General features: G+C 37.4%; 1 protein-coding gene across 2 annotated transcripts in view; it reads left to right on the top strand.

The window, feature by feature from the left end:
- Positions 1 to 12,023, top strand: part of LOC121316826 (potassium voltage-gated channel subfamily KQT member 5-like) — a 169,463-nt gene that overhangs the window by 123,023 nt on the left and 34,417 nt on the right. For both annotated transcript variants that reach the window (XM_041252052.1, XM_041252053.1), the window contains exons 2-3: positions 2,290 to 2,380; positions 6,544 to 6,670. In XM_041252052.1, coding sequence (XP_041107986.1) covers positions 2,290 to 2,380; positions 6,544 to 6,670 — 218 coding nt within the window. The remainder of the gene's footprint in view (positions 1 to 2,289; positions 2,381 to 6,543; positions 6,671 to 12,023) is intronic.

The following is a 12,023-nucleotide window of genomic DNA, read 5'->3' as shown; positions in this document are numbered from 1 at the left end:
GCTTGTGAATTTTTTGACAATCTTCTCTTAATTTTTGTGTCAAATCTTTTGCAGTATTCTGAGGATTTTGCCGGGCTGCTCGAACGATTTTTTTTTTTTTTTATAATATATTTTGTTATTTTATTATTTTAAAATATATTTTTTATAATATATTTTATTTATAATCCCTGTCTGGTGATTAAACAATAAACCTGCGGCAATACACAGCTATGTGTAAAGCATGGAAGTAAAACACAACTGGTTCTGCACAACCAAATAATAATACAATCTTTTCTCTGCCCCACAATAATACAGAACACGATCACTAGTCCGCTGTAATGCTCGTGATGGGTGATAATATTTACAAACAGTGAGTAAATGTGGCCCAAAGCGACAGCACAAGGTTCATGTTAGCTGTCTGATGGTTTAACAAACACAGAAAGTTACTAACAGACCATACAAAAACACAAAACACTCACAAATACTTTCAGTTTCATGAAGGCATAATCTCCTGGTCCTTTCAGTTGCTTGTATCTATAGAAAAGGAAAAGATTAGCATTTCTCTGGCCCCTTTTATGCTATCCCGCATGACCCCCCTGCAGCTGCTACCTCGTTTACCTTCCAGATCAATACATTTCTGCAACAGAGTCTCTCTTCCTTCAAGGCTGACCGACTTCCCGATCCCAGAAACGAATCGTCAGGCCTGCCCATCCAGAGACTTCTCCTTTCGCTATTTAGCGTCCTCACAGGTTGGGAGGGAGATTTACAACCAGAACTCATTGTATTTCTGTCACAGTCTTCCATACCTAGAGCTAGTTGCAGTAGTTCCTGTTCTCCTGTGTTTGTCAATAATATCCCTGTGGCAGGCTGGCGAGTGGATAGCGGTCCAGAGACAGTCTGCTTCCTCAGCTCCCTCCCCCCAAATGAAAAGCAGAGGCCTCCTTTTATGTCAGGTGGCTGGGCGCTGATTGATCGTTAATTAAACTAATCATCTAATCAACCCCAGCCACCTGAACACAATGAACCAAGGCAGGTAGGGGAATTTAACCCCATCCCTGCCAATTTCTAAGGAGCAGAGCTGTGCTCTGCCACAAGCCCACACAGTGCTTTTCAGTAAACCAAGTCTTTCTGCTATTTTTCTGATAGTTTCACCTTCCATTTCATTGTATCACTGCAATTTTGAGATTGTTGCTGTACTCTTTAGTTTGAACCATTTTTGTTGCTTTTTTAATCATAAATTTCCAGTTTATTTTCAGCTTTATTTATTCTATGTCATCAGGTGTTGGCTTTCAATCATGAAAATGATCAATAATTAGCATTGAATGGGTTTTGAAATATGTTGAGTGCCCATTGTCAAAGTATGAAATTAATTTTGCATGTTATTTTTCATATCATGCATATTATGTATGTAATACTTTGTTGTTTTATTAGAAAGCTGAATCTTTACTTTCATTTATATCTTTCAATAGAACAATTAGAAATTATAGAAATCACTTTCATAGTGGTTTCTCTTTTTTTTTTTAACTGTCTAAATATTTATGTCTGTGACTGTATAATGCAAAACATCAGGAAGCAGGAAAGAGGTGCAGTATGTAATGAACCCAGGCCAGCGTAGTCATTTTGAAAATTTGAATGTGATCCATTTGGATTTGAAGAGGGTAATCGGTCTCTTTTTTTCATTTTAAGTCATTTTGATTAACTTGTTTAGAATGTTAAGAGTATGGGGTAACTTTTTCAGATCAGTTCAGTGGTTATCAATTCTAGGTTTATCAATGAAACATAAAAGATGAAAAGGTTTACTGGGTGGGGAGAGAAGGGGGTCTTGCCTTAATATATATGTTATGGGATACCCCAAACACTATTACAAAACAGCAGTGAAATTATAAACATGAGAGCTCCTATACAATATTGCTGAATTTTGAGAACTGTGCAAATAAAATAAAAGGGAATTCATAGATCTGTGTGCATTCAGCCTGAATTTAAGAAACAACCCCACTGACATTATGATTTCAGATGATGACTTTCTTTATAGTTTTATTGAAAAACAAGCAGACATCTATAGATACGTAGGCCCTCTAATCACTATCGTATGGTTACATGTGCAGTACATATATCGGATGCCAGTCATATTAAATCGCTTACAATGGCAAACAATTGTATAAAACAATGCAATTCAATGGTTTCCATGTAATTGAGATATCTAAGCTCTCCGTTGGGGTAGTTGTAAGGGTGTTGGCATGAAGCTGTATTGCAATGTTAAGCGCAGAAGTACTGGAGCTCACTGTTAAAACTTTCCATTTTCTCTTGCAGTTTTATTCTGGTCTTCGGCTGCTTGGTTCTGTCAGTCTTTTCCACCATTCCAGAGCACACAGAGTTTGCCTCCCATTGTCTTCTCATCCTGGTAAGCTGAAAAGGAACCTCCTTTTTTCATGCATGTTTTACTCTTTTAAGATGAGTATTGCTGTATAGATGAGGTTTTGCACCTGTTATTTTGAATTATTGAGTATCACAACATTCTAGCACTTTCTCAATGCACCCCATTTGTATAGTGGTCTCAAAACATGTTGGATGCTGCTAATGTAACAGCCAGTGTTGTGTGATACACAGCCTTTACGGATTCTTTCCCCTGTCAGTGAGATGAGATGGGATGCTGTTAAAAGCTCTATATCTACAAATGCACAGGCTATTTTGCACAGTGGTTAAGATGCTCGCTTGCATTGTGAAGGGTCATTGGTTCTGCCAAACCTCCACCCTGTGACATATGCTGCATCATAGTTGTACCACCCCCAGCAATATGGATGATTATAACAGACTGTCAAGAACACTTACTCAAACAGAAAATTGAATTCCCATTTGGACATTATTGTATTATTCAGTTTAATTACATGGTGACTCTATTGTACAGACCATTTCTGTGTAATAACTCTTCTCTCACCAGTAGTTTCAATTTAACTGCAGCTTTGCATGTTTATGTATGCTCTGTCTATCTAAATGCTACTGATTTGTTTTTTTTGTTTGTTTTTGTTTTGTTTTTTTTTTTTTTATGTTTTTATTTAAAATGTTTTAAAAGCATTACCTCATTGAGATGACACATCTGATTTTAGGATACCCCTTTATGACAGACATAACAATACAATAGACATGTAAAATTCCATGCATTCATATACAGTTGGTAAGATTGTCTTCTCAAAGAAGTCCCTACTCAAGTACTGTGGATCACAGTACCCAATAGGGATAGGCTTTTGGTACATTTTTATGAACGTTTAAATGCTATGCAGTGTCAGCATTTAAATGTTTAAACCTATATATATATATATTACTTTGAACATAAGCAATAGTAGTTATTTATTTGACATGCACAATCCATTGATTTTGTGAAATTATGAGATTATCCGTACAATATTTAATGATTTTAAAATAAAATACAGACTGTAAATCTGATAGCAATATGTCTATGTATTAATTAATGTATGTATTTATTTTTCAATTGCTGCCCTCACAAAAAAAAAAAAAAAAAGCAAGCCATCAGGGTGTGAAACCAGGATCACCGTGCTGCAGCGGTGTTCCAGTTAGCCATCATCGGGCAAGATGTAAAATGTTATACACTGTTTAAAAAAAAGTATATAATAGAAATAAACAAAAGAATAAACACCTTTTGTCTTTGCAGAATTTGATGGAGCCTACTGTAAATATTCAGTGCATTTTGGTAGAAAAACAGTAGAAAATGCAGAGAAACTTACCAGGTTATACACGTGCTTTACAAATCTGGGGTTCAGGAGTTACAAAAAAAAGAACGCCAAGAAAAATCAGAATTCCACAAAGCAGCAGTAATAGTTGGCAATGATTTCATATCTATGATGCAACAAACTAAAACGCCTGTACATCAGGAGATGAATTCAGCTTATAGAGAAAGAGTGGGAAAAAACAGACAGAAGCTATTTTTAGATCTGAATAATTCCCAAGTATTGCTTATTATAGTGTACACTTAGTATGCTACTTAAATGAATTAGCAAATGTGTTCCACGTTGCACTGAAAGGAACATTTCCTTAAAGTATGTTATGCATTTGTTGAGGTGAGGTGGAAACCTTTTGTGTATCTTGAAGAATTTAATGTTTAGTTTAGTGTTTAGTTGAAGAATTTTGAATTTAGTGAACCCGTCAAGCTACAAGGCTAGATCTGCCCCTGCTAATCACTAATTGATTGATTGTGTTCACTGTTAAATAAAACCAAAATCCTACAGTTATTTTCAGCTTTTTTGTGTGCGTTTTGTGAGACGGAGAGCAGGCGAGTAGATTGTTAAGCAGGACAAGTAGATTTTTCTTGCATTTGTCCCTTGAACAAGAAGTTCAAAAATTGCACACCCCTTTAACTATTATTATCTTTATTCTATGTATTATTGGACTTCCATAGGACTTTTTAAGTTTACATGCCCAGATAAACTGTCTGGGTATATAATGCTTTTAAACTTTGCAGTACATTTTTAAAGCAATATGTGCACTGTAAGGCAGGTTTTAAATAGTTCACATAAGGAAAAACTCAATTGGAATACGAGAAACCCCATTGTCCCCATTAGTCTAGGCCCATGTGCAATTGAAAAGCAAGACTAACCATGAGGAAATGAGGGTGATATTGTTCCAAGCACAGCATGAAGGCTCATCCCTCAGTGTTGTGAGAGAAACAAGATGGTGTCACCTAGCTGGAATTGAAAAAAAGGTGTTTTCACTGCTGCATTACTTATTAGCTGGTGTTTCCCCATTTATGTTGTTAGCAGTTATTTTTCTTCTTTTTGTTAAAAATGGAACCACATACTTTACAAGTAATGGCCCACAGTCAGTGAAAACGAAGCGCGGACACAGAACAAATTAACCAAAAGGTCATCTAGTGTTTTAATGAACCGCTGTCTGAATTATTGAGCACAACTCTGGTAGTTTCTTTTACTGGACTGAGAACTGTAAAAACAACCTGACTGACTTAGCAGGCCATTTGTAAACTGTGTACAGTCATCGATTATAAAGTGTTCCAGACCTGACCTACTTAATAAGGGATTTGGGCCGTTGCTTGTTATATAAGATGTGATTCGTGTTCCTGTGGGATTATTGTGGGGTTTTGCATTATTACAAATCATTCAGTCCCTCTCAGGCAACCAAAACACCTGAATCTATTTAATTTAATGTAAGTCGGTTTTTCCTATGAATACAGTGGTTGAATGTTTCTTATTGTACAGGCACTGCTGTAGTTTGTGTTTTTCTTCAAACCTCTGCAGCCCCTATTAGGTAGTTGATCCCAGGGTGAGTGCAAGAGAATGTATATGAAACACAATATTAATACCAATATAAAGAGCCGTTAAAGAAACTCAGTTAGAAATTCGGATTATGCCTTAATTGGAATTCTCTGTTACTTGAATCCCTTCCCAATTATAAAATAATGAGAGGAAACAGATTTCTATACTTTGTAATGCTGTAAGAGTGCATTAGTCCCACTGGGGGTTGCATATCAGTGCAGTTGGGAAGGCAGTTAAGCGCATCATTAGTAAAAGTCAATGTTCAGATTCCTGGGAAGGAATAGCAACTTGGAATTAGGTTATTAGTCCTGTGCATTGCAGATCAGCATAGCCCCTCCTGGTACAAATGAACTGGTCTATGCGAGTGCCCTGCTGATACAGTATGTGCTCTGGAGACACATAGAAATAAGTGGACAACACTCTTTAAATATATTTTTCAAATAAAAATTAGCAGCTTTTTTTTTTTTTTGTTTAATTCTGTTGACATTTCTCTTATGAAATTAAATAAATACAAACTGAAGGGTGTCAATACTGATTGACAACTGTGCTATTTTCCATAGATTAAACTGCTCATTGCCTTTCACAATTGCATGAGAAGCAAATGATGCACAGAAGACCCAGACGTTTGGTGGATGTTTCTGCATGGTTTTAATTTTGCAAATGTTTTTGGCTCGAGTAACCTGACATCTATTCTCTGGGCTTCATTAATTTCTTTGTAATCAAGCCAAAAATAGCCCATATTAAAGATTATAGTAGTTAATAAGATCAAGACAAGAGAACTCCAGTTCTAATCCCGACTTGACTTTAATAGGAAGTCAAGCTTTTAACATCCCCCACCACCATCCCTGCTGACGGCTGTTATTTATAAATGTAGTAAAATAGCCAGCCTTCAGATGTGTTCTTCAAAAAGATGTTTGAGACAGGATAAGTTTGAAGCTGAGCATGTTCTGAAAATAAGTCATATTTTTCTTTGTTCTAAATGCATTTCTTCAGTTAAAAATAATCAGTATAATAAAATACCTGTAGTCAGACTAAATAGCATAATAAAAGGCAAGTTTTTCCTCTAAACACAGGTTCGCAAAATTGTACTAAAAACATTTCCAGTTGAGCACACTAGCCCCATTCATCTGGATAGTGTTTATGAAGGCCAATGAGTGTTTACAACCCACTCTTAAAACAAAATATACAGGGCTTTGGGCAAGTGTAACGTAGAGATGTGGTTGTAGAAGAAGAACAGAGAAACATATCATTTGAACTGACTGTCTTTTCTTTCTAATTGTAGGAGTTCATCATGATCGTGGTGTTTGGCTTGGAGTATATCATCAGGATCTGGTCCGCGGGCTGCTGTTGCCGGTACAGGGGATGGCAGGGCCGGCTTCGCTTTGCAAGAAAACCATTTTGTGTCATAGGTAAGTACATTGTGAAGCCCGGATTCTTGTCTTTTGAATCTGTGAGTGTCACATCAATGATTCCTTGGCCCTAAACTCAGATTGTTCTTAAGCTTTTGATTGATTTACATTAGCCTGTAATCTCCAAAGGCTCAGGGTCTACTTTATTTACATTCTGTACAAAACACTGATAACTTACTTACTGTGGCACAGAAAATCAGACAGGTGTAGGAGAAGCTAGAATTTGCCAAATCTGCACTTGTGTTGATTTTAGGCTTCAAAATATCAAGTGATCCCTTTTAGATGTAGGCAAATGTGAAAGAATTAAAGCATTCCTTTATATACAGTATAAAAAGCTAAAAAGGGTGATTAATATTACACCATCCCCAGTATCGCTGGTTGTTTCTTCTTCCCTGTAACAGGGAGATTTGTGCTGACTGTCTGGCACATGCATGGTACTGCAGGATGAGGGCAGCATCCCCGTAAGATCCGCCTGTCAGTCATGGTGATGACATGGAGAGATGGGGAAGAGGGTGTGTGGGCTTTCCCTCTCTCCGAGTGGCTGAGAGGCGGGCCTTAGGGGATTGCTCAGCCTATATACTGCGCTTGGTTGTGCATTCGTGTCGAATACACAGAGACGCCAGCGGAGAAGGCCAGTGTAAACATAGACCAGGCAGGAACGCCAGTGGTTGGAACGAGTGACCAAAACCAGACAAGCACAGCTGAGGAAGACAGCCAGCCTGCAATAAACCGACTATTAAAATATATGAATACATACGTGGGACATGTGTATTGATAGAGGAACCTTGGCCACCCCAGTGTATAGTGCACAGTGAAGCGTAGGATGGAGACCCACGCTGACCGGCACAGCGGCAGTGGGGGTACTGCATAAGCAGCCCTTTGTTTTGTAGTTTTATTACTGTGTTTTATTTTCCCTTGCTCTTTCGCCTTTGGTTTTCATTATTCTTTTGAGCACCTGTGAGTGCCGAAGCAACAGACTGTACCGTTATTGGTGTTATCGTGGACCTGATTTACTGTTGTCGGTACTCAGGGCACAGACAACAGCGCCATCTGTGGACTAAAATAAATCATCCCGTGTCAGTGAATACCCACACCCTTCCACATTCCCTTTATGGTGATTAAAGTTTTCTGTATCGATACTATTATAATTAATACAAATTGGAACTTAGTTTGGATGGGATTTATAATAATACAAATGCCACAGAGTAGCTGTTTTTTAAATGCCAAATCCAAAAATACACACCCTCAGTGCTAGCAAATGCTAGCTCCAGTCTAAATCAAATTAATTACAAGCAAAATGCACTAGACAATGCACCAGTGATGTTTATATTCATCCTCTTTAAACAGTGTGCCAGGTGTGACTGAGTCAGACTTTTCAGATGGACAATGGGTCCAAATTAGCTTCTACACATGGTAGCAGCCCTTATCTAATCATTTCAGAGGTTCTGGAGCTTTTTTTCGCTAAGCTTCATAATAACCTGGCTTAGACTTGCGGTACAAGGAGACTTGGAGCACTGTTTCAAGTGCCATTGTTTGAGGCTCCTGATCTTTTTTTTTATTGAGTATACTGTACAGCACTGCGTAATTATATGGGCAAAATGAATCATTTTTCTTTTAGCTTTTTCAAAACCCTTTTTTATTGCTATTTTTTTTTCTTAACCATTGACTCATCTTCTACTGTATTCCTAACTCTATAATTGACACTAAATATGTGTCTCTGTGGATTGTTCCATTCAAACACATGGATAAGCATTTTTAAACAGCTTGGGTGATATGGACTTCTTCTTCCTAGGAATGCCACACTCATGTTTGCTTTATCCTGTTATGTTATCCAAAAAGTATTGATAACTCTTTAGTTTCAGGATCAGTTATATGCAGGGGTTCACATAACACTTAACATTAGGATCACACGTGAGTAACAGCAGAAATGGTTCGGTACTCACCAAAATTAGGGGTCATCATCCAAGTCGCTGTCTAGCTCCACCCCATCCTCCTGATAGTTCAAACAATTGGGATGGCAGCATCAGAGACCATAATTTCTGAATGTAGGAAAGTAGGAGTCCGGATTGCTGGTTATTACAATTTTTAACAAATCATTGCACATTCTCTATTTATTTCAACATCCTATCAACCTATTGCTGCCCTGAGGATTCAAAAGCAAAAACCCAAACACTTTGTCTCTTTATTGGGTTTGTTGAACATGTTAGCTTGATGGGACAACAGTACTCATAGAAGGATGTAACTGGGGACAAAAAATATATTATTTGAAGTAAAATGGTTATGTAAATGTCTTTTTTTTAATTCCCATATAAATGTAACAGCTTTCAAACATTGACTCGCTGAGTTTGGGAAGCAAAGCACCAATGAGCATTCAGAATGCCACTCCCGTAACTGCATCTCTCTTCTCTGAATGGACGGCTTAACAGAGATCCCTGCTGTCATTGGTTGGTTCAAGTGCCCATTAAAAGAAAAGTATTGCTCTCATGAACTAGAGGTTCCACCTATCACACTCCATTTTTTTAATAAAAACTTGAAGCAGCCAATGACAGCTCTAGCAGGGAAGGACTAGTCAAATTGGAACCCACCCAGAGATCATTGACAGAGCCTAGAGACCCTGAGTCTCCAAGAAAAATCCACAAGTTAGGCCAGTATGAGGCTCACCTTGCAAGTATGCCCTCACTGCCTTCATGAAAAATGTTTTCCTGTTAAAAATCTGCTGACGGTACGCCTTTGTGTCATAAAGAACAAGTCTGCATTTTTCTTTATTGGTTCACATGCGTAGTTATGTGAACCCCTTGTTATATGCACTATGTAATCATAATGTAATAATAATAATAATATGAATAAGATTCTGTAGCTAGTTAGATATTAACATTTGTATAACACATTACTGCCGTATTGCTATCCAGCATTAATTCTAATAATAATCTATCACTGTTACTAGCACAATTAATCTTTGTTTGTAGATTGTCTATAACTACTTATAACAACAGGTCCCTAAACTAAAGAGCTCACCCCTGAAAATGTTATTTGTAGGCCAGTTAACTTTGCTTGTAGAGGCTGACATGTTTAATTATGAACAGTTTCCTCCAGAATTGTGGGAAAAAATGTACCCTGCAATTTCAATTTTAACTGCAAATTATGTTTTAGATCATTGTTTCTGGATTCTTCTGTTCCAGTGTTTCATTATTCTAATGTTTTCACTATCTCTGCCTTTACTTGGCTTTGAACTTGCTTCCGGCTTGTCTCTGGACAATTCTAACTGACCAGCATGAGACCAGACAAGTAGAAGAGCTGTTTTGTCACATGATTTTAGTGGAATGAAGAAGTCTGTTCAATCCTAGGCACTTAGGATTGAACAGAAAAACTCGCAGACAGGTAAAGACCGATATAGAGACAAATCATAAGAGCTCAATATTGGAGCAACTTCATTGCAAATATCATACAAATGCAAGGAAAGGTAAGCCAAATAATAATCATAATTGAAAGCTACTTCAGCTTTAATGCTTTTTGAGGATTTAACAATGCACTGAAGCTGAGAGTCAGTTTAATTTCAGTTCTCTTGAATGTATGTTTCTGAGTTGACTACTAAGCTGTCTGTAGTGCAATGTTTAGACTACCCCGTCAATTATGTTGAATTTTATTTAAAGAATTTATTCAGGATAAAAAATGTACCAAGGTTACAGTGCACAGTATAAGTGCATAATCACAGTATACATTACTGCATTCTTTTATACACTAGGTGGTATTGAATATGTTCCCAACACCTCTCTTCTTGGAATTCCCTATTTATTTGTCAATTTAAAAATTCAATAAACCACGTATCTTGCCCAGTGTTTCATTTCCCTAGCATAGAAGCCAGAGAAAGCTCATATTCCCTTCACTTTCTCTCAAAATGCTTTATTGAAAGATTTAATGATCCTTGCATATAAACAGCTCACTATTATGAGAACCACACTGCCTTGAAAATATCCCTGCCCTAGAGAACAGAACACACCATCAGTTCCGAATAGAATCTTAGATTACTTGTGGTTCTTGGTACAAAACTTGCACATGTGTCTCAGATGAAGATATGGCAGAGTTGTTTTTTATTGTTGGGTTGGAGGGGCATCTGCCATCGGCAGGATCAAATAAATCCTTGTGACCAAAGAATTTCCTGCAGACATTTTGGCAGAAACTTAATACATCAGGCGTTGATTTATTGCAACCTGCTTCGTGCTAGTGCTGTGCTCAGATTCCTTGGGATGGAAGTGCAGCAATTACTTAGAGCAGGGCTTTCCAACCCTTTCCGACCCCCGTCTTCTGGTTTTCATTCAAACTGAGCTCTCAATTACTTAACTAAATCCTTAAGTTTCAGAGGAGGCTGTGTGGTCCAGCGTTTAAAGAAATGGGCTTGTAACCAGAAGGTCCCTGGTTCAAATCCAAGCTCAGCCATTGACTCATTGTGTGACCCTGTGCAAATCACTTAACTTCTTTGTGCTCTATGTTTTGGGTGAGATGTTCTTGTAAGTGACTCTATAACTGATGTATAGTTCCAACCCCTTAGTCTTGTCTCTTGTAAAGTGCTTTGTGATGGTGGTCCACTATGAAAGGCGCTATATAAAAATGAAGATTATTATTAATCAGACTAATAATTTGTTAAATTGGACCTTTTTACAGTTTGGTATAAGGGTGAAAAGTAAAGTCTGCTTGGGAAACTAACTGTATCGAGTCCACCTAAAGAGGTGGTCTCAGTCCGTTTGGCAAACGCAATCTGGTTCTCTTGCTAAATGTCAGTGTGAACAACTGCTGGACTTTTGCACATAGGAAACAAACTATACAAGGTAACCGGACTTGGAAGTAAACATTTTGCGTGTAGTTTAGTTCATAATCTGAGGAAGCAAGTACAGTGAAAAACAAAATGTCTCGGGGGAACTACGTTAGGTTACCAGGGATGCCGGGAAAACTGGAATTGTCACAGTTTTCAGTATTCATTTTTGTCCCAGTCGGAAACAGTAAAATTGTAATCATCCCGCTTTTGCGTTGGTATTTAATTACGTTTTTTAAGTGCAAAACTGTACCAGTGTGCTGAGCAAGTTAATAGCAGAGTAATGAATTAGGCTCTGTGTTAGCGCTATTCAAAAACAAAAGAAACAATGTCATGGATTATTATTTAATCATTCTGATTATGTGTGTATCACATGTTTAAATGGTAATAGCTGATCTGTTTTTTTTTTTTTTTTTTTTTTTTTTAATCTGGCTTTTTGTACATTTGACATGTTTTGAAAAGATGACAATGTAAAGAAAATAAAAGTTGTTATTATCTGCAATACATTCACCCAATGTTAAATTTGTAAACCAGCATTGTGTTATC

Source organism: Polyodon spathula, chromosome 6 (assembly GCF_017654505.1).
Source record: "Polyodon spathula isolate WHYD16114869_AA chromosome 6, ASM1765450v1, whole genome shotgun sequence".
NCBI classification, from domain to species: domain Eukaryota; kingdom Metazoa; phylum Chordata; class Actinopteri; order Acipenseriformes; family Polyodontidae; genus Polyodon; species Polyodon spathula.
The sequence above is the reverse complement of the archived record's forward strand: the minus strand, read 5'-3'. Positions and strand labels throughout refer to the sequence as shown.